Source organism: Epinephelus lanceolatus, chromosome 4, assembly GCF_041903045.1.
Source record: "Epinephelus lanceolatus isolate andai-2023 chromosome 4, ASM4190304v1, whole genome shotgun sequence".
Classification (NCBI taxonomy): Eukaryota; Metazoa; Chordata; class Actinopteri; order Perciformes; family Serranidae; genus Epinephelus; species Epinephelus lanceolatus.
The window spans coordinates 11,167,619-11,187,143 of NC_135737.1; the positions used below are offsets into that span (position 1 = coordinate 11,167,619).

General features: G+C 42.7%; 1 protein-coding gene across 3 annotated transcripts in view; it reads left to right on the forward strand.

Annotated features, from left to right (window-relative positions):
• sptbn4b (spectrin, beta, non-erythrocytic 4b) overlaps positions 1-15,826 on the forward strand; it is a 120,459-nt gene extending 104,633 nt beyond the window's left edge. For 2 of the 3 annotated variants that reach the window (XM_033630927.2, XM_033630929.2), the window contains 10 exons: positions 396-640; positions 1,545-1,683; positions 2,225-2,309; positions 2,493-2,689; positions 3,900-4,939; positions 5,226-5,286; positions 8,245-8,501; positions 13,043-13,213; positions 14,365-14,407; positions 14,605-15,826. In XM_033630927.2, coding sequence (XP_033486818.1) covers positions 396-640; positions 1,545-1,683; positions 2,225-2,309; positions 2,493-2,689; positions 3,900-4,939; positions 5,226-5,286; positions 8,245-8,501; positions 13,043-13,213; positions 14,365-14,407; positions 14,605-14,907 — 2,541 coding nt within the window. In that variant the 3' untranslated portion in view covers positions 14,908-15,826. The remainder of the gene's footprint in view (positions 1-395; positions 641-1,544; positions 1,684-2,224; positions 2,310-2,492; positions 2,690-3,899; positions 4,940-5,225; positions 5,287-8,244; positions 8,502-13,042; positions 13,214-14,364; positions 14,408-14,604) is intronic. The other variant, XM_033630928.2, reaches the window with a different exon arrangement.
• The last annotated feature ends 3,699 nt before the right edge of the window (positions 15,827-19,525 follow it).

Sequence of the window (19,525 nt, forward strand, 5' to 3'; positions counted from 1 at the left end):
TATTTTAAAACTGTAAATTACAGAAAATTTAAAAAGTTGAATTGAATATACATTGATAGTAAAAAAAATCTTTGGGTATTTCTGAATCTGAGTCTAAATCTTTATGGCAAAACTACCTTCTTACTCTGCATTTAATTTTGCTTTATGTAGTCTCTGTCATGCACCTGGGAAACAGAAACAGAGGAACATTTTACTGAAGAACGATGCAAAATCACAGCTGCTCTGTCTCAACTCCACTGACAGAGTCTGTTCCACTTGGCCCTGACTAATCACAGCTGTCAGAGCAGCTGTGTTTTGTGCGTCATTTGGAAAACAATGTCTTTCTATTTTTTAATTTCAGTTTCTTCCTTGTTCAGCTTAACATTTCCCTAAAATTTGCTCTTCCACTCTGCCAGGTGCGTCAGCTGCAGGAGAGCGCTGCTCAGCTGAGGACGGTGTATGCTGGCGAGAAGGCTGAAGCCATCGCATCCCGCGAGCATGAAGTGATGCAGTGCTGGAAAGAACTGCTGACATACTGCGAGGAGTGTCGAGTACAGATTACCACTGAAACAGACAAGCTGAGGTTTTTCAGCATGGTCAGAGATCAGATCATGTGGATGGAATCGATCATCTGTCAGATAGGGACAGGAGAGAAGCCCAGGTATCAACACTAAATCAAGGTGGTTTGGTGTGAAATATGTTCAGCTTTCAAAGCATTATACAAAAACTAGAGCGAGTGGACTTGTAGTTATAGCATATTGTATGTTTTATAACAAATAGAATTTGACCCTTTATCTACCAGATGTTGTGTTGTGTGTACTCTGGGCTTGCATTAGTAGCAGGTAATATTCAGCACTACTAGTACACCAGTAAAAAGGCAGTCAACCAATGTAGCAGGTTTCAAGTGAAGAAAATTCTGAAAAGAGAAGAAATATAAATATATATATTAATCAATTACTCACTGCATATTGCCTAGAATTTCTAGAATTTGTGAGTAAAACTTTTTCTCCACAGTGAATAGAGAATCAAAAAACAGCGAACATTCCCCATTAATGACAGCAAAAGTATATCAGAACTCTCACACAACTCCTGCAGTATAATTCAAATTTCATTTATTCACCTCACGCACAGCCGAGTATCATGCTTGGGCATCCACATGCATTTGTGCTCTGCCCAGGTCGAGCTTGTACTTCTTTGTAAGAGTACCAAAACTTGTTTTAGCAGAGAAAAACTAGCCTTTTTGTAATCCAGTGTACTTCTTGGTCAGAGCGAACAATTAGCCCACATCAGGGCTCTTTAAAACAGTTCATAGCATCAACAGCAATATATCCCTGAACAGTTTCTTTAAATCTTAAATGTGCAAAAATAACAGACTACTTCTGTCTTAAACAAAACTTGTTGGACCAGAACAGGTAATTGATGCTGAGGTAAAGCAGCTCCATAAAAATGTACTTTTAAAAATTTGATTTTAAGGTTTGTCAGAGCAACACACCAGTTAAAACAAGCAGGTGTTGGTGTTTGTGCACTGGTGTGCTAAGTGTCTGTGTGCTCTGTGGGTCCCGCAGGGACGTGTCCTCAGTAGAGGTGCTGATGAATTATCACCAGAGTCTGAAGAGCGAAGTGGAGGCTCGTAGCCGCAGCACCCTGGAGTGCATCGAGATGGGCAAAACTCTGCTGGCTGCTAGAAACCCAGCAGCTGAAGAGGTGAGATCAGGAGATATGATAATAAATTTCAGTTAATAATCAAGGATAACGGGAGCAGGGCAGCACAATAATTATATGGTAAATTAAATTGCTGTTGCAGCTCCCCACCACCTCAACCTTCTTCTTATGTGGTATTTTGTGTTGTTGATTTAACCAAGATAAATCTGTGACCATACAATGGTGGAGCGATGCCAACACACTGTCCTCATAATACAAACAACTTCCGGGTCTTTCAGCTCCAGTTTCGTCATTTAATGTTTATATTTTATATGTAAGCAAAGTAACAGCAAGCTTTTATAAGGACATTGGGGTTCCATTTTAAGACAGACAGACCAGGCAGGAATGATAAAATGAAATGGAATGATAAAAACAAAATAAGTAAAATCTTTACAAGAAACTGAACTAAAACTAAAACCTAGCACCATACTCTAAATATACACAACAATAGTATCTGATTATCCTCCGAACATCGGTCTTATTTTAGCTTTAATTTTAACCCATGTGATGCTATGATTGTGATGTTGCTGATTTTGATTCTCAGATCAAGGAGAGGCTCGACAAGGTGGTTGCTAAGCAATATGAGATGTCTGAGAAGTGGGACAAGCACTGGGAAGTCCTACAGCAATGTGAGTGCACACAGACAGACCTACAAACTTTCATAAATGAACACACAAGTACAAACACACTGATACACATATGAAGTATAACTACACACATAATATTCAAGGGAAGACTGAAGTGTAAAAGAAGTGATAGGAGTTTTTGATTTGCATTTGAATATTATTTCTCTCTGTCTCTCCTCCTCACAGTGTTGGAGGTTCACCAGTTTGCCCAGGAGGCGGTGGTGGCAGAGGCGTGGCTGACTGCTCAGGAACCGTTCATCAGCAGCAACGAGCTAGGCGGGAGTGTAGACGAGGTGGAGCAGCTGATTCGACGACACGAGGCCTTCCGCAAAGCCGCTGCCACCTGGGAAGAGCGATTCAGCTCACTGCGACGACTTACCACGGTAATATCATCATCGTCATTATCAGCTGAAGATGCAAGAGGTCTTTACAGAAAGGAGGCTCTTTTTTGCAATCAGTTTGCACATCAGTATATTTCTTTACACTGTTGTTTATGTCATGAGTACTTTTACAAAGAACACGAATATTGCAAAAAAGCAACATAATATTTTACTGAACAAGGTCAATTTTTCTGAGCTTTCACACCACAAATAAAGGCATCCACCAGTCACATTGTGCAGAACAAAAAAAAACACGGCAGCTCCGTAATCCAAACCAAGACTGCAAACTTTATTACTCCTTCCAACCTTGGTAAAGGCAGCCCATCATTACATTCTTACCTTTCGCAATAAAATTCCTACACATATACACCACTAACCAGAGGGAATTCAAATTCACTCAAGAGCATTTTTCTTTAAAGATATTTTTGGGGGCATTTTCAGCCTTTTATTGATAGGACAGACAAGTGTGAAGGGGGGAGCGAGAGAGGGAGTGACATGCAGCAAGGGGCTACAGGCCGGAGTCGAACCCAGGCCACTGCGGCAACAGCCTTGTACATGGGGCGCCTGCTCTACCACTAAGCCACCGACGCCCCCCCCATTTTTATTAAATGCTCATTCTGGCTCAGCTCCCTTTGCAGTAACTTTCTCCCAATGCAGAGGGGGTTATCCACCATTTTCCAGCCGAGAATCATGACCTCAGACTTGGAGGTGCAGACTTATCCCTGTCGCATCACACTTGGCTGTGAATGGCCCTAGAGCACACTTCATCTGCAAAGATCAGAGATGATCCCCCCTCCCCCCCAACTGCACTTTGAGATGCCGTCAATGAATATCACAAACAGAATCAGTGACAAGGTGAAACTCTGGTAGAAGCCAGCACCCGCTGAAGACGTGTTTGACTTTGTGCCGATTATACGGACAGTAGGTCAGCAGGATCCCAGTCTTTGTTCCTCTGTCTCCTCAGATGGCACTAACTTATTCAAACCTTTTATTAAACAAATGTTGCAACTGTCGCAAATTCACATTGCTGCCAGTACGAATAGTCTTTTGTGTTGAGTATTTTGCATTGAGTTGTAAGTTCCAAAATATTATAATCGTGGTCTAAAACCTGAGGATTTCTAATATGAAGAGATATGTTTCCATGAAATGCTTTTACGTCTACTTACCAGTCTCAAAATGTGATTTTAAAGCTGGTTCTGTTTTCTTTCTGCAGGTAGAAAAGTTGAAAGCAGAGCAAAGTAAACTACCCCCAACCCCTCTGCTGGGTCGAAAAGTCTTCCTTGACCCCCAAGATGCCTCAGCCTGTGTGGCCACCCTCCCTCGCCTCCCGATTTCCCCCGTCATGAGACAGACCATCTATGAGCAGAACGAAGCCAGCTCTCCTCCTTCACCCTCACCTGCCACGCCTACACCCTCTCCTTCGTCTGTGGCTCGTCGGCTGGGGTCGACGGTCGCTAACTACACCCCTGTAATGAATGGCTCCAGCTACCGCCACACCCTTGAGTCACGGCACAGCAACGTAGTGGGTGTTGCTGCAGGACTAGGCCAGCCCGCTCTTTCCTCGATCGCCTCTGTTGCCACAGCGGCCATGCTAGTCTCAGCCAACCAGGTACGAGAGAGCACTAGCGCAGCAAGAGACCAAGCGACAAAGGCAATGAGTCACCTACAGCCAGTACAGGCGGCGAAGACACTGGATGTGAAATCGTCTCCATATCTACGGCAACCCAAAATCAAACACTTGGATGATGCGGTGACGCCACTGCTCGTTGCCAGTCGGCTGGAGAAAGCAAGGGAGAAGGAGAGGGGGAGAGAGAGAGATATGATGATGGGAGAGATAGGGACAGAGAGAGCGGAGGTGGCTGTGATGGCTGAGGTGGTGCTCCAGGAGCCGGGCAGGGAACGCCTGCACAGTGAGCCCACCAGAGGGCCTCGGGGGTCCAGGACTGACCCGCTGGGCCAAGCTGAGCCCCAGGTCCAGACTCACACCCACCACAGGGACCACAGGATAGAACGGCAGCTGTCCAGCGAGCAGCTGATCCAGGCACGTAGGGATGAGTTGCCTCAGGAGGTGTGGAGGGAACAGGCCGAGAGGCGGGAGAGACGGACGCTGGAAAGGCAAACGTCCAGTGAGCAGGAGGGCCATGGGAGCCACGAGGGCCGGAGAAGAGAGAGGGACCGACATCGGGTGGAGAGACAGGAGTCCAGTGAGCATGACACTGGGAAAGAGCACTCAGACAGACGCTCGGGAGGAGGGTGAGACTTTATGTAAACTGAGGTGTCTTTTAGGTTGTGTTATGTAGTACATGTAGTGATTAATATGGACACCAGGAGCAGGTTACACAGCAAATGATTGGTGTATTTTTGGAGTTAGAATTAAGTGTATATTTCTGCTGAGCACTATAAAAATGTCTGTCATCAATGTGGAGCAATACTGTTATAATTTACAGATAATTTTGCAGTAAAGAAATGCAAAAAAGGTCAATAATATGATGTTAATTTGAGCTTTAATGTGATTCTCTAATTTGTATTTTTCCTACAGAGAAAAGCGATCCACCTTGGCAGAAATTGTAGAGCAGCTGCAAGAAAGAGAAGCAGCACAGGTCTGGAGATTTATGTGTTGCACATTCCATGCAAATAGAGTGTGTGCAAATACTCAGTGTTTGTGTTGCATATTGTGGCTCATTTGGGTGGGGTTATTAAAATTTAAACAAACAAACAAAACAAACTTCCTGTCTTACCACTCTATGCCAGCTGTCAGGTTTTTTTTTTTGTTTTTTTTTAATTGGTAAATTACTACATCACATGCTCTGTTACAATGCCTCGAGAAGCGCCTCCACTAAGTGAACTGCAGTCAGCATCCTGTCGCTCGTGCGCTGTAGCCATAAGCAAGCACCTGGGCATTGGCCAAAACAGTGACATGAGACTGACTTTGATTGATCGTCATTGAGTTAGTTGAAGGCTAGAGAATAAATTTAAGTCATAGTTAAAATAACCTCACTATCTGCCATGTTCCTATATTTTATTTGGACTAATAGCTCCATTATACTGACAAGCTTACTGTTTCCCCTCCACCTAAACCTGATTTAAACAATTAGCCATTATCGTGCATCATGTTAGCAAGGGGAGTAATATATTCACCCAAATAGTATTTTGCTAGCGGTAACATCAGTGAGCAAGCAAGCTAAGGTTGCCAGCAAGCTGTAACTAAGCTATGCTGTATTAATTTGGCATTGGTTGCTTTGTAATGTCTGCTGATCCAGTGGTATGCAAATGGCAAAGTAGAGGGCAGAGGGCAGTCCAGGATCAGACCCCCGACGCTCAGGCGCTTTGTCTTGCTGTGGCTGAATTCAAGTTGCTACAGTGGTAGTAAGTAAAGGTCCATCTCTGCCAAGCCACTGCTGCTATAACAGAAACAGACGTGAGGACTCTGTTGTAATGGGTGCCAGTTGTTTGTTGACTCCATTTCTTACCTCATGTTAGCTAGTGTTGAACACTGTTAGCATTGTAGCAAAGCTGAAGAGAGGCAAAATACTGTGGAACATACAGTACAGGCCAAAAGTTTGGACACACCTTCTCATTCAATGCGTTTTCTTTATTTTCATGACTATTTACATTGTAGATTCTCACTGAAGGCATCAAAACTATGAATGAACACATGTGGAGTTATGTACTTAACAAAAAAAGGTGAAATAACTGAAAACATGTTTTATATTCTAGTTTCTTCAAAATAGCCACCCTTTGCTCTGATTACTGCTTTGCACACTCTTGGCATTCTCTCCATGAGCTTCAAGAGGTAGTCACCTGAAATGGTTTTCCAACAGTCTTGAAGGAGTTCCCAGAGGTGTTTAGCACTTGTTGGCCCCTTTGCCTTCACTCTGCGGTCCAGCTCACCCCAAACCATCTGGATTGGGTTCAGGTCCGGTGACTGTGGAGGCCAGGTCATCTGCCGCAGCACTCCATCACTCTCCTTCTTGGTCAAATAGCCCTTACACAGCCTGGAGGTGTGTTTGGGGTCATTGTCCTGTTGAAAAATAAATGATGGTCCAACTAAACGCAAACCGGATGGGATGGCATGTCGCTGCAGGATGCTGTGGTAGCCATGCTGGTTCAGTGTGCCTTCAATTTTGAATAAATCCCCAACAGTGTCACCAGCAAAACACCCCCACACCATCACACCTCCTCCTCCATGCTTCACAGTGGGAACCAGGCATGTGGAATCCATCCGTTCACCTTTTCTGCGTCTCACAAAGACACGGCGGTTGGAACCAAAGATCTCAAATTTGGACTCATCAGACCAAAGCACAGATTTCCACTGGTCTAATGTCCATTCCTTGTGTTTCTTGGCCCAAACAAATCTCTTCTGCTTGTTGCCTCTCCTTAGCAGTGGTTTCCTAGCAGCTATTTGACCATGAAGGCCTGATTGGCGCAGTCTCCTCTTAACAGTTGTTCTAGAGATGGGTCTGCTGCTAGAACTCTGTGTGGCATTCATCTGGTCTCTGATCTGAGCTGCTGTTAACTTGCCATTTCTGAGGCTGGTGACTCGGATGAACTTATCCTCAGAAGCAGAGGTGACTCTTGGTCTTCCTTTCCTGGGTCGGTCCTCATGTGTGCCAGTTTCGTTGTAGCGCTTGATGGTTTTTGCGACTCCACTTGGGGACACGTTTAAAGTTTTTGTAATTTTCCGGACTGACTGACCTTCATTTCTTAAAGTAATGATGGCCACTCGTTTTTCTTTAGTTAGCTGATTGGTTCTTGCCATAATATGAATTTTAACAGTTGTCCAATAGGGCTGTCGGCTGTGTATTAACCTGACTTCTGCACAACACAACTGATGGTCCCAACCCCATTGATAAAGCAAGAAATTCCACTAATTAACCCTGATAAGGCACACCTGTGAAGTGGAAACCATTTCAGGTGACTACCTCTTGAAGCTCATGGAGAGAATGCCAAGAGTGTGCAAAGCAGTAATCAGAGCAAAGGGTGGCTATTTTGAAGAAACTAGAATATAAAACATGTTTTCAGTTATTTCACCTTTTTTTGTTAAGTACATAACTCCACATGTGTTCATTCATAGTTTTGATGCCTTCAGTGAGAATCTACAATGTAAATAGTCATGAAAATAAAGAAAACGCATTGAATGAGAAGGTGTGTCCAAACTTTTGGCCTGTACTGTATATAATGTCATATACCTTGGACTGAAGAATTTGGCCTGAGTCCTCTACATAGAAGTCAATCCACAGGCTGCAAGAGGCAACCAAGAGAGTTGCCTGGGACAGTTTCGGTTTTTAAGTAACTTTACAACCTGTTCATCCATTGGTAATAAAAAACAATTAATACTGTTAAAAGGTTACATACATACTGGTATTGGCTAAAGTGATATCTGATAACCTGTCAGCAGGAAACACAGGGAGAGCATACAGACATGTATGCTTTAGATGATGAAAATATCAGACACAGTTACCCATACAAAAGGCCATCAAAGATTAATTATTTTCAAACATGAGCCACATTGTTACTTACTTACTGCATTACCCCCCCCCCCCCCCCCCCATCCTCAGGCCCGTGGTGAGGTGCCCCGCCTGCCTAACGGGATACCAGAGAAGTCTTCCCGTCTCGACCGCCCTCGAGCTCGGGACAGACCCAAACCACGGCGTCGACCACGACCCAAAGAACCTGGAGAGACTACGCGGCGGTCCAGGTCAGCTCCAGCCCAGAGCAGCCCAGCAGTCGCCCAGCCGCCAACACATACTGCACACCACGAAGGCTTCCTTTTCCGCAAGCTGGACATTGAGACTCTGAAGAAGAGTACCAATAGGTGGGTGGCCAGGGTCATAATGATGAGCGTAACAGCAGGACTAGGTTGTAACAGTTGTAGAGAAGGAGGATGGACACTTGTGTCATGAGTATCAGAATGCTGATCAATTAATCGATTAATTTGGTACTCCAGGAGGGTTGTTTATATTCTTCTCGGAACACCAGATGAGTGGAATTTACTGCAAAATAGCAATTCACATATATTCAACTAAGCCATTTTTCACATAAAATGATACCAACAAAACTTTTACATTCCATCCCTTGTTGCCAAATCTAAACTATCTGGTCTTTACTGACAATCGCCAATGATCTTTAAATACTGTTTAACTGCAGCACATGTCATGTCTCCGCTGTCTGTTTCTCATGACATCACTGCCCCTTCCATTTATTGATTCAACAGTTATGACAGGGGCATGACTCAAGCATGCTAACCAACAAGCTAACACACTCTGCTGACACTGCGTCTGACATGTTGAACAGATGCATGACTGTCACCAGCGCAGATGACACATGAGACCTCACTGGTTGGTCCCACCGTGTGGGTCAACATGATATCGCCAATACTCAGCTAAGCTTTGGAGTTTCTTTCCAGACATGTGTCTTTTGAAGCATGCATACATTAAGGTTTACACATGTTTAGATTCAAAGGATGCTATGACATTATTATCTTTACATATATTTTGATTAGTAGATAACACATTAGAAAAAGTCTGACATTCTGCAAAGTGGAAGTAAATGGTATTTTGTCAGTCTCATCTGCTTATAGAGAATATGAACATTGTCATTCGTGGCACATCATAAGGCTGATTTATGGTATTACACTCAACACTTTCGGATAGTGTAACTTGACAGAGATTAAAGAGAAGATTTCATTAGTTTTCATCGTAACCAGAGACCCCCAGTGTTTTTTGTTATGCTATGAGTCTGTTTCTGTCGCATTTAGCGAAGCTTAATCTGCACAGAGAGCTGTTTAAAATCACACAAATATCTCGCTCTATATGTGTATTTAACTTATTAACAGTATGTACATTGATCAGCTCCCAGTCTCTCTGTGAGCAGCAGAGTCCCCTCTCTCACTACAGTGGGCTGGGAAATAAAATCAGCCTTATCCATTAATGCAAACACTGTCAATTTATTCCCATGGCACTGTCATAAAAGATATTCCGGTTCAGTAAATGTCACTGTCAGTCAGCCTGGTGAAGGCAGTTTGGCCAGCCCATAGATGTATAATAGGCCGGCCTCTGTCCTCTTAGCTCCACAGGAGCTGCTGCTGACAGACAGCTGCTTCTGGATAGAGACGCTGAATACAGGTCAGAAATGGTGTGGGTTTAAAACTACCATCTCCATGGCGATAATAATGACACTATCAATCACATTGCTTGACAAATCATTGCATGATGTTGTCCACAACATAACAAAATTCTCCAGGTTCGCGACTTTAAAGGAACACTTTTTTTCTGTCTTAAATATGTAATTTCTGTCGAGTGATGATAATCAAATGTTTTGCGCACCTAACCATAAATCAGGCTTCACAGTTTCCTGTAATCGAGAGGCGGGGTCCTTCCCCTTCCGGTGGACCACCAGCGGACCTTATTTCTGAAAAAATCTATGCAGAAGTCAACAACAAGAGACAGTCGTGTTTATCCCACTTGAATAGTGCCATGAATTACAAGTATGTTAAAGAATGTGTTGCTACTGTTGCTTATGAAGTGGCACAGTTAGTTTGTAAGATTTTGTAGTTTTTTCATACTTAGAAAAGACAAATACACATACAGAAATCAAGCACTAGAGAATGACATTGATAGTGGCACCAGCAGACACAATAGTTATTCTCATATGAGGCTGGAGCTTCTGACTATTTGATGTATGTCATCTCTGATCATCAGGATCAGACCGGGAAGACAATAGTTACATGAATTGAAATGGCAACCTGCAGACATCTCACCGCATGTGAAAACATCATGCATGATGCTTATGATGCCTCCTGATACAACACGAGCTCATAGAATAAAGCACAGCAGAAATGGTTGACTGACTGGCAGACTGGCTGGCTGACTGGCTTATGAATGCCGTGGGGGTGGAGGTTGATGGAGCTGGTGATGCCATGTACCCACAACACACACACATACACACACTACCTCGCCTTCATAGATGACCGCCCTGCTTCCTCCGGAGTGACACCAACAGTCACCAAGTCTTTCTCTGCACTGCCCTCTAGTGGCTGGGCTGACCACGCACAGCTAAAAGCTCATCCCCTTCCAGCTAAGGATGAGTCCACTCACCTGCCCACTCAAGGCAATGGATGAATGTCTCATATGTACATGCCCTGTTATGTACATGGCAAGGTAAAGCATAATCCTGAATGGCTTAAATCTGGACAAGTGTGAATCTCCAAACAGCTCCTCGTTTGGCTTACTGTGTGCTCTCTTTTTTGGCTTTATATTCAACTTTGATTGGTGGAGAAGATCTTTGGGGGGTGGGCCCTCGGACCTTCTCCACAAATCAATACTAAGGAAGAGTGAACACAGTTAGTTGGAGAGGAAGGATTGAGGTTCAACCTGTCTCTGTTACATAGCTACACGACGAGGCACTGAGTATGTTTATGTGCACCTTTATATTCTGGTATTATTTAGGATAACCAAGTGAAAGGATACGGTGCGTGTGAATGGTGTGTATTTTTTACATTACCCTGGTGAACGGACTGATACTGACGGCATATCACGGTATAAACATCCATCAGTCACTAGTTTCACGTTTACACTTCACATTACTTTTGGCTTTGAGCTGTTGTTGCTCAGTTTCTACTTAAGAGTGTCTTTCATCAACCGTTCTGAAAAGCTGAAACATGTTAGGGACTGTTCTTTACTTATCAGAGGAGTAAGGTGGCTGGGGTGTGACCACACGTATTTTTCCTTGAGCTTCCCTGAGTGACTAGCGGAAAATGCATGACCCTCAGTACACCACGAATAACCTTTTTTTAATATATTTTTTAAATGTCCACACCAAATGTAGCTATTGGAGCCAATGCAACGAGCAAGCAACACAGGAGTGAGAGTCACCACCAAAACAAATATTTTTTAAAGAAAAATGCAAATCCTACTTACATATTGCATCATCGTCACACAAGCTGTGTGCACTTCAGCAGAATATGATTGCATGACAAGCACCTGTCCTACCATACCAGTCCAACAAGATTTAATAAGCCTACACATCATACACACTTCAACACACACATGGACGCACATACATGGGCGTCATGTCGCACACACAGACATCATTAGCAACATGTGCATATTATGACCCAAACAAACTGTACACAACAGTGGCAGCAGCGACCGGCCAGAGTAATATCAGTAACTTGACACAGCGGACATTATTTGATTTTTAAAAATTACCCTTTGTTTGAGAATTAAAAGTTGAAAACAAAATACTTTAGTTGAAAAAAGCAGCGTCTGGTGGGAACCGTATATTTTGGTGAAATTTTAAATGAGACATGTAGAATGAAGTGATTTTGATGAAATACCACTATTTTAAGCTTAGATTATTACCCATAAAGAGCAATACATTCTAATCCTTACCAATATATTATATGATGATTTATGATTTGATTTTTTTTGGTGTCATTGATCTTAATCTACAAAATAACTACAGCTGTCAGGCACATGTAGTTGAGCAAAAATTACAATACCTGCTTCTGAGATGTAGTGACGTAGAAGTAAAGAGTAGAAGAAAATAAAAATACTCAAGTAAAGTACAAGTATGTCAAAACTGTAATTAAGTACAGTACTTGAGTAAATGCATTTAGTTACTTTCTACTACAGTCAGCAGGTCAGTGGTAGAAGAGGTTAAGATTTAACCATTATATCAGCAGTGTAGACACCTTATCATTACATGCACCGTTCGTCTTCTAAGTCTAAGTTCTGTTTACATTGTTAGTATTTGAAATCAGGATATTAAGCTGCACATAGACAGCTTGCTCTGAATAATACCTTTAATTGGTTGTAAGCTTATTAATTGGAATGCCGTGTGCATGTAAACACGCTCAAACAGCGAAAAGAAGCATGACTGTGAATTGAAGTTGTGTTGTTGCCAAAATACCATTTAACCAAACTCTCACTCTTTTCTTCTCTCCTCCTTGGTGCTACTGGCTGCTCCTCTCATCTCCTCCAAGGTAAGTCATATATAAGCCCCACACACAGATACACACAGACTGTACGTAGCCTCCCTTTTCCATCCCTCCATCCCCCACCTCCTCTCCGTCCGTCCATCTTTCTGTCCGTCTGTTCGTCTGTGTTTGTTCAGCAGTGTGTTTCCTCCTCCCTTCTTGGCGCCGGTTCATCCCGCCTACCTACCTGTCTGCTCTGGTCAGGTGAGTGAGGTGTTAGCTTAGCGAGAGTGACTCTGCAGCTCCTCCTGACTCCCCCCGTCTCCCCCCTACCACCACCTTTCCCGTGCTCCTCCCCTTTCACCTTCCTCTTCCTCCTCCTCCTCCACTCTCCCTCTCCTTCCCCCTTTACCTCCTCCCGCCTTCCCACACCACAGCAGGTCATGGGTCAACTTGTACTGCGTGCTAAACAAAGGGGAGATGGGTTTCTACAAGGACGCCAAGAACACCACCACGTCCTACAACAACGAGCCGCTGCTCAACCTCTCCCACTGCCACTGCGACGTCACCAACGGCTACAAGAAGAAGAAGAACGTCTTCACGCTCAAGTGAGGGGCTGTTTTCATACTCATGTTTACTGTTTTGTCATTGTATTGAACAGGTTAGGTGTGAAAGCAGAGTGCGAATTACACAATGATGATGCCCTCCTGTAAGCTATGCCAAGAGAAGGCATCACCGTACGACAAAAAAATGCAAAGCAACAGAACACATTTTATATTTTACATATAAACATTTTACTGAAAAGAATATATTGAGATGTTACCCCTCACCAACATTGTGATTAGTAACTGTAATTTAATCACATATATTTTCTCAGTAACTGTAATTGATTACAATTTAATTACAACACGGTGCTTCTGTTTTAAGATCCTTACAGTGTCTGGCCTGTTTAATGTTACGTCTGTAGATGATGATAAGTGAAATCCATTACACCAGTTAATGGGGCATGAACCAGCAACAACTTTTGTAGTCAGGGGTCACCAACAAAATATTCTAGAGCAAAACTGCCAGCAAGTCAGACATACACACAAACACATACACAACAGCAGACTGTCATTTCTGTTCAAACACAGACCCAAATAATGTATCAGAACCAAAGGCACTTTCAACATGCCAAGTGGTCTGCAGATATGCTACTACAGCAACTAGACCTGATCTGACTAACATTAAGACATACACCACCACTCAGTAGTCTATTTTTTTAGTTGTTTTGTGACTTTGAAAATAGTCCAATATAAAAAATAGGTCAACATTCCACATTATAGATCCTGTGCTCGTCTCACAAGATAGGACTTTGTCTATAGGCAGGAACAGAAGAGGACACATTTGGTCAGATACTGAATTGGTGACACTAATCTTGGGTGCCCACATTGAAACCATGCTGATTGTATAGATCTTCTGTGCTGTTGGATGAAAGGTGTGTGTGAAGCATCCATGCATGCTTTTACAGACATGGATGTAAACTGACTGGTGCGCGGAGGCATACAACCGCGGGGCAGTAATTCTAGTTTTCTGATCTGTTTCCTGCTCCAGTACTATGGAGGTGACATTCTAAATTGCTGTAGTGTACCTTTAGTTGCAAATATTATACAAAACAGGTCCTTCTCTTTACCAAAAAACATCTTTTGTAAAACTATCCACCAAACCTGTTTTGCATTACACTGTCTCTAAGTTTAATTTTTTTCTCCTCTTGTTGCAGAACGAAGGATGGCAGTGAGTTTTTGTTTCATGCAAAAGATGAGGTGAGTCATTTTTGTTTATCTATCTATATATCAAAATAGCAGTGGCTTTATTTCATCAATCACATAATGTAAAAATGTTTTCCACTGAAAGTTACACTGAAGTTATATGACATCCATACCAATGACAAATGAAATAAAGAAACATATACAGTAAAGGACCAATCAGCTGACATCTGTGATCCCTCTCTCACCCTCAGGACGACCTCAAAGCGTGGGTGACCAACATCACCGCCAGTATCACGGAGCACGAGGAGATTGCCAAATGGGGTCAGCCCCAACCAACTACCTCATCCACCGACGAGGGCACACGCCGCGATGGCAGCAAGGCGGACAATAGGTCAGAGCGAGGTATCGAGCGCTCGGACCGGATTGAGCGGGCGGATAAAGAGAAAGAGAAAGAAAAGGAGAAGGAGAGGGAGAGAGGCGAGCGGTCCGAGAGGTCAGATCGGGGTGGGAAGTCAGACGCGAAGCGCTCAGAAAAGAGTGGTAAGAAAAAGTGAGCCGGGTGACAGATCGGTCGGGATTGAATCGTATGAACTTCAGAGGGGAGGTGGGGCCATAGACTGGTAGTAAACGCCCCCCTCCTTCTCTTCGCCTCCAACACTGTCAACAAAGCGGTTGTGTTTGGATGGAAAGTGACACCGGACAGAAGGACTGACCCAGGCTCACTCATAGGATGGACAGGACGGACTTGGAGCAGGAGACATCTTTCTCTCTCTCTCTCTCTCTCTCTCTCTCTCTCTCTCTCTTTCTGTCTCTCTCTCTCTCTCTCTCTCCTCTGTGTCTCTGTGAGAACACACAGAGTCACTGACGCTCCGCCTATGCCCCCCCTAGTGGCTGTTTCAAAGAACTGCAGAGAGAGTTTAGTGCTGCTGAACCCCGGGCAGCAGTAACGCGAGAGAGAGATGAGACAAGTTAACAGAAAGGCTGTTATTGATTGCTGGTAGTGCGATAAAACGTAGCTCATTCTGTTCCATGTTTGTTTTTTATTATGAGCTGTACTTGTATGTATTTCTTGTCTGTCTGTCCTATCTACTGTATCTATCTGTCCGTCTGTAAGTCGAGACATCCTACATTATGTCTTATTACTCCTCGGAAATCGAAAGAGAATGAAATTATGCCAAGATGTTTTACAGACATACAGATTTAAAGATTCCTTGTTTTTTGTTGACAGTTTTCAACAGTTTTCCGATCTGTCTCAAGGTCTAGCCATGTAGAAAATGTGGACACTGGTTTTACTTTGAAACAGCACTCAAACCACATTTATCAAAACTCACCGTGGCTAAGTCAACAAAACAGCTACAGTACTGTGCTGAATCTAAGAAGGTGGAAAGATGATGATTTAAGACAAAAGAAGAGTAGATGGCGACCCGGATGATGAACTTCAAAACAATCAGGAACACAAGAAACAAAAAGAAAGCAGAAAGGTTTCACTATTCCTCAGAAAGTCATAGAAATGTATCAAAAGACTTGAAATCCTGAAGAAAGTGCACCCCAAAAAAGAACAGTAAACAGAGCAGCCCCCATTTGTTTATGTAGGATTCATTCAGAATTAAAAATATTCTCGTTAAGATTTCTGCAAGACCGATGCGTCACAAGGTGTTTAACCTGCGACGCACAAACTACACAACAGTACGGTCACTGCAGCCACTTTGGCTAAGTCTTAGTCATGTGAAAAAGAGAAAAAGAAAACATGTACAGTTCTTGGATCAGTGATCAGAATGAGAAAAAACTGATGGTAGACTCTGGCTCCCAGGGGCCTCATTCATTAAAATGTTCTTTCATTTTTCTTTCAAGGAGCAGTGTGTAGGATTTAGTGACATCTCGTGATGATGCCATGAAACTTCTCCCATGTGCCAAGTCCTAGTTTGGATTCCTTCAGTGTTCACTGTTCAGGAGGTTCTCTTCCTCTCCAAAACAAACGGGCCCATTATTTTAAACTGGTAAAAACATTGAATAAATTAGTTTTCACATTAAAAAAATAAGTGTTTGTCTGACGCTCTTGTTGCGGAGTGGCTGCTAACTACAGCGGTTATCACAAAAATGCAAATGGCCCTTTCTTGAGGCAGTGTTTGGTTTGTCTGTTCTGGGCTACTGTAGAGACATGGCAGGGCTCCATGGACGAGGACCCGCTCCCTATGTAGATATAAAAGGCTCATTGTAAGATAACGAAAATATGACAGTTCTTATTTTCAGGTGATTATACACTAAAGAAAGCATACTTATTCTATTATATTGTATTTCTGTCAGTATATCCCCCTAAATCCTACACACTGGACCTTTAAATCATGTCAAAGAACACAAAGAAATTATAGCATTCTTATTTATGGAAGCTGTAGAGCTTAACATTTTGATAACTCAAAGGAAATTGGGGAACTTCATTCTAACTTGCTGATTTTAGCATCAGGATTAGTTTTCCAAACGTTTCATGTTTATTTTTGGTCATAAGCACAAAATCTGCATCCGGCCTGTTTTTAATGAATGAGGCCTTATCTACTCTTTTAATTTCTTACAGCATCAGACTTACTCACTGGATATTCTCTTCTTCATGCAAATCTGTTGCAATTTTTTTTCATACAGAGTTGAAGACATCTTGTTTTTCAGTATGAGTGTGTTTGTGCATGTGTGCGTGCACGTGCGTTGCTGCTCTCCGCTCCCAGGGTCTCCATAGCTCTCAGGTTATTTATGTTAGTGTGTGCTTCATGTGTTCATATGTTTGTCCCCACAGACGCCACCTCAGTCTTCCAGACATGTCCGATCTACACCACACACAGACAGAAGAATATAATTCAGCCGGTTTAAAATGTCAAAACTTATAAACATGTTCAGGATGTAAAAGGTCATCAAACTGTCCAGGTCAACATCCTATCAGTGTAGAAGAGGAATGAATGAATGAGTATGTGAATGAACTGACACATTGTTGAGAGCCAGAATATCAAACTGACCAAATATTTTGTTGTCAGATTGCATGTTTTGCTTGGAGAAATCACCCACTTGTCTTTTCAGCCTGCTGACTGGGCATCCATGCATCAGTTAAAGTTACATTTCCTGTAAACTCACCACAAAGCCATAAACAATACAGAGAAGCAAGGGCCAAAAAAGAAAAGGGAGAATCATTAAAATCAAATACCATTTTTGGAAGTACCATCCGCAGAGGTTGATGGGCAAACTTAAGTTACTCTCCTGCTCCGGTAGAAGCACCATGGTCAGATAGCATTTAAAATCCATGCTACTGGATAAAAACCCCCGTTTAAGTTTTGGTGTTTTTGATTCTCTCACTTAAGGTCCAACTGAAACTGCTGCTACAGTACAGCATTCGTATCTGCTCTGTAAATCACATCCTATGTTTAAAAAAAACAACAGAAACAAAAAGGGAGAAATTTATATTTTTTGTTTCATAGTGGTTCCCCCTATTTTTGCATTTATTTTGTTATTTGTTTTTCTGTCTACATACAGATAGAGAACTTGTTTTAATACAGCCAGTCAAATTGCTTCAATCATATTTGTTTAAAGCAGTACTGTCACTGTTCTATCATAGGCAGGTGGTTACACTAACTAATGAGAACAACAACAGATTCCCATTGGAACTGCTTCATCCACTGTGTAGGAAACAGTCCCAGAAGGCCCCAGAGAAAAGCTCAAAGAAGCAGCTGTGTGCTGCTCTTAAACAGAGGTCAGGTGATTAACCAGATGCACATTTGCCAAACCAACCAGTTAGTCTCCATCCTTGAAGCCTTTTCTCTTGTACAACCAAACAACAGTTTGAAAACACTTCAGATGAAGCATAAATCTAACTTCTGTGTCACTTGTTAAAGTATTTTTTTAGCACAGCAGCATCATCATGTCATTATGTTAAGAGGCTCATCACTGCCCCCTGGGGCCCGAGAGCTGTAATCACTACTTTCAGTAGGTACTGCAGCTGTCCTTTAAAAGAACATACTGCTATATGCGGTATGCACACAGTTGGGGCGTACCATTTCTTTATAACACTGCAACCTGAACTTTGACCCTCTTGCTCATATATCTGTCTCATTGGAGTCAGAACAAAACAACATTTGCCGAGTTCACCAGAGACGGAGGTCAACCTGGAGAGCTCTGCTGTTGTTACTTTGCAGTGTTTGTAGGTGTAGCTTTTAAGTGACACCTGCAAACACTGTAGATTCTAACATGCAGTTTAATACTCTCAACAGTAAAATTACAGATGCATTTCTTTGTCATTGTTATTCGTTTATGTCCTGTTGTTGTCAGAAATCTCTAATGATTTCGTTCCCTTAAATAACAAATACTCCTATTGTTACTATTATTTTGACGGATCATCAGTCACTTAATTGCACTGTCATCTGTCATTGCTGCTTCTGACAGCTGTCAGCGAGCTGTCAAGCTGTCATCTGTTTGCAGTTCAGTCGATGTGACGCATCTTCTGCTGTGCAGAGGATTGTGGGTCAGAACAGCCAGAAAAGCATCCTGGGTTGCATATTGCAAAATGCGACCAGATGCAGTAGGACATGTTTGCATTTGACATACTATGTCCTGGGACATACTAAATGGTAGTGGGTAGTATGGGTCTTTGGTTGGTGTTTGGGGGTTTACTCCCCCAACAGCCACAAGAGGCAACAATGAGCTCATTCCACACTGAAAAAGAAACTTTAACAAGCTACACAGGGTGAGACTTAATCTGAAGTGTTTTCAGGCAGTGTTTTTTGGTTTCACGAGAGAAGAGACTTCAAGGATGAAGACTAACTGGTTGTTTTTAGTAAATAGGCCTTTACGCCTGCTTAATCACCTACCCTCCATTAAAGAGCAACACACAGCTGCTTCTCTGAGCTTTTTCCCTCACTCTGGGACTGTCTCCCATGCAGTGGATGAGACAGTCCTGGTGAGGGCTGGTGTGATCCTTAAACTTCAAAGGCACTGCTAACAAAACCCTGTCTGCCAATGGCTCATAGGCTACACTGGATGTTTGTTTACGTTATCTCTGGTTCTCCTGGTGACAGTACCACAGCTAAGCCCACCTTTTCTCCTTTCTTTAAAAAATAAAAAAAACTGTTGACAATGAGATAAAAATATCATTGACATAATTTTTGACAGTAAAAATGTGATTTCATTTGGACTTAAAAC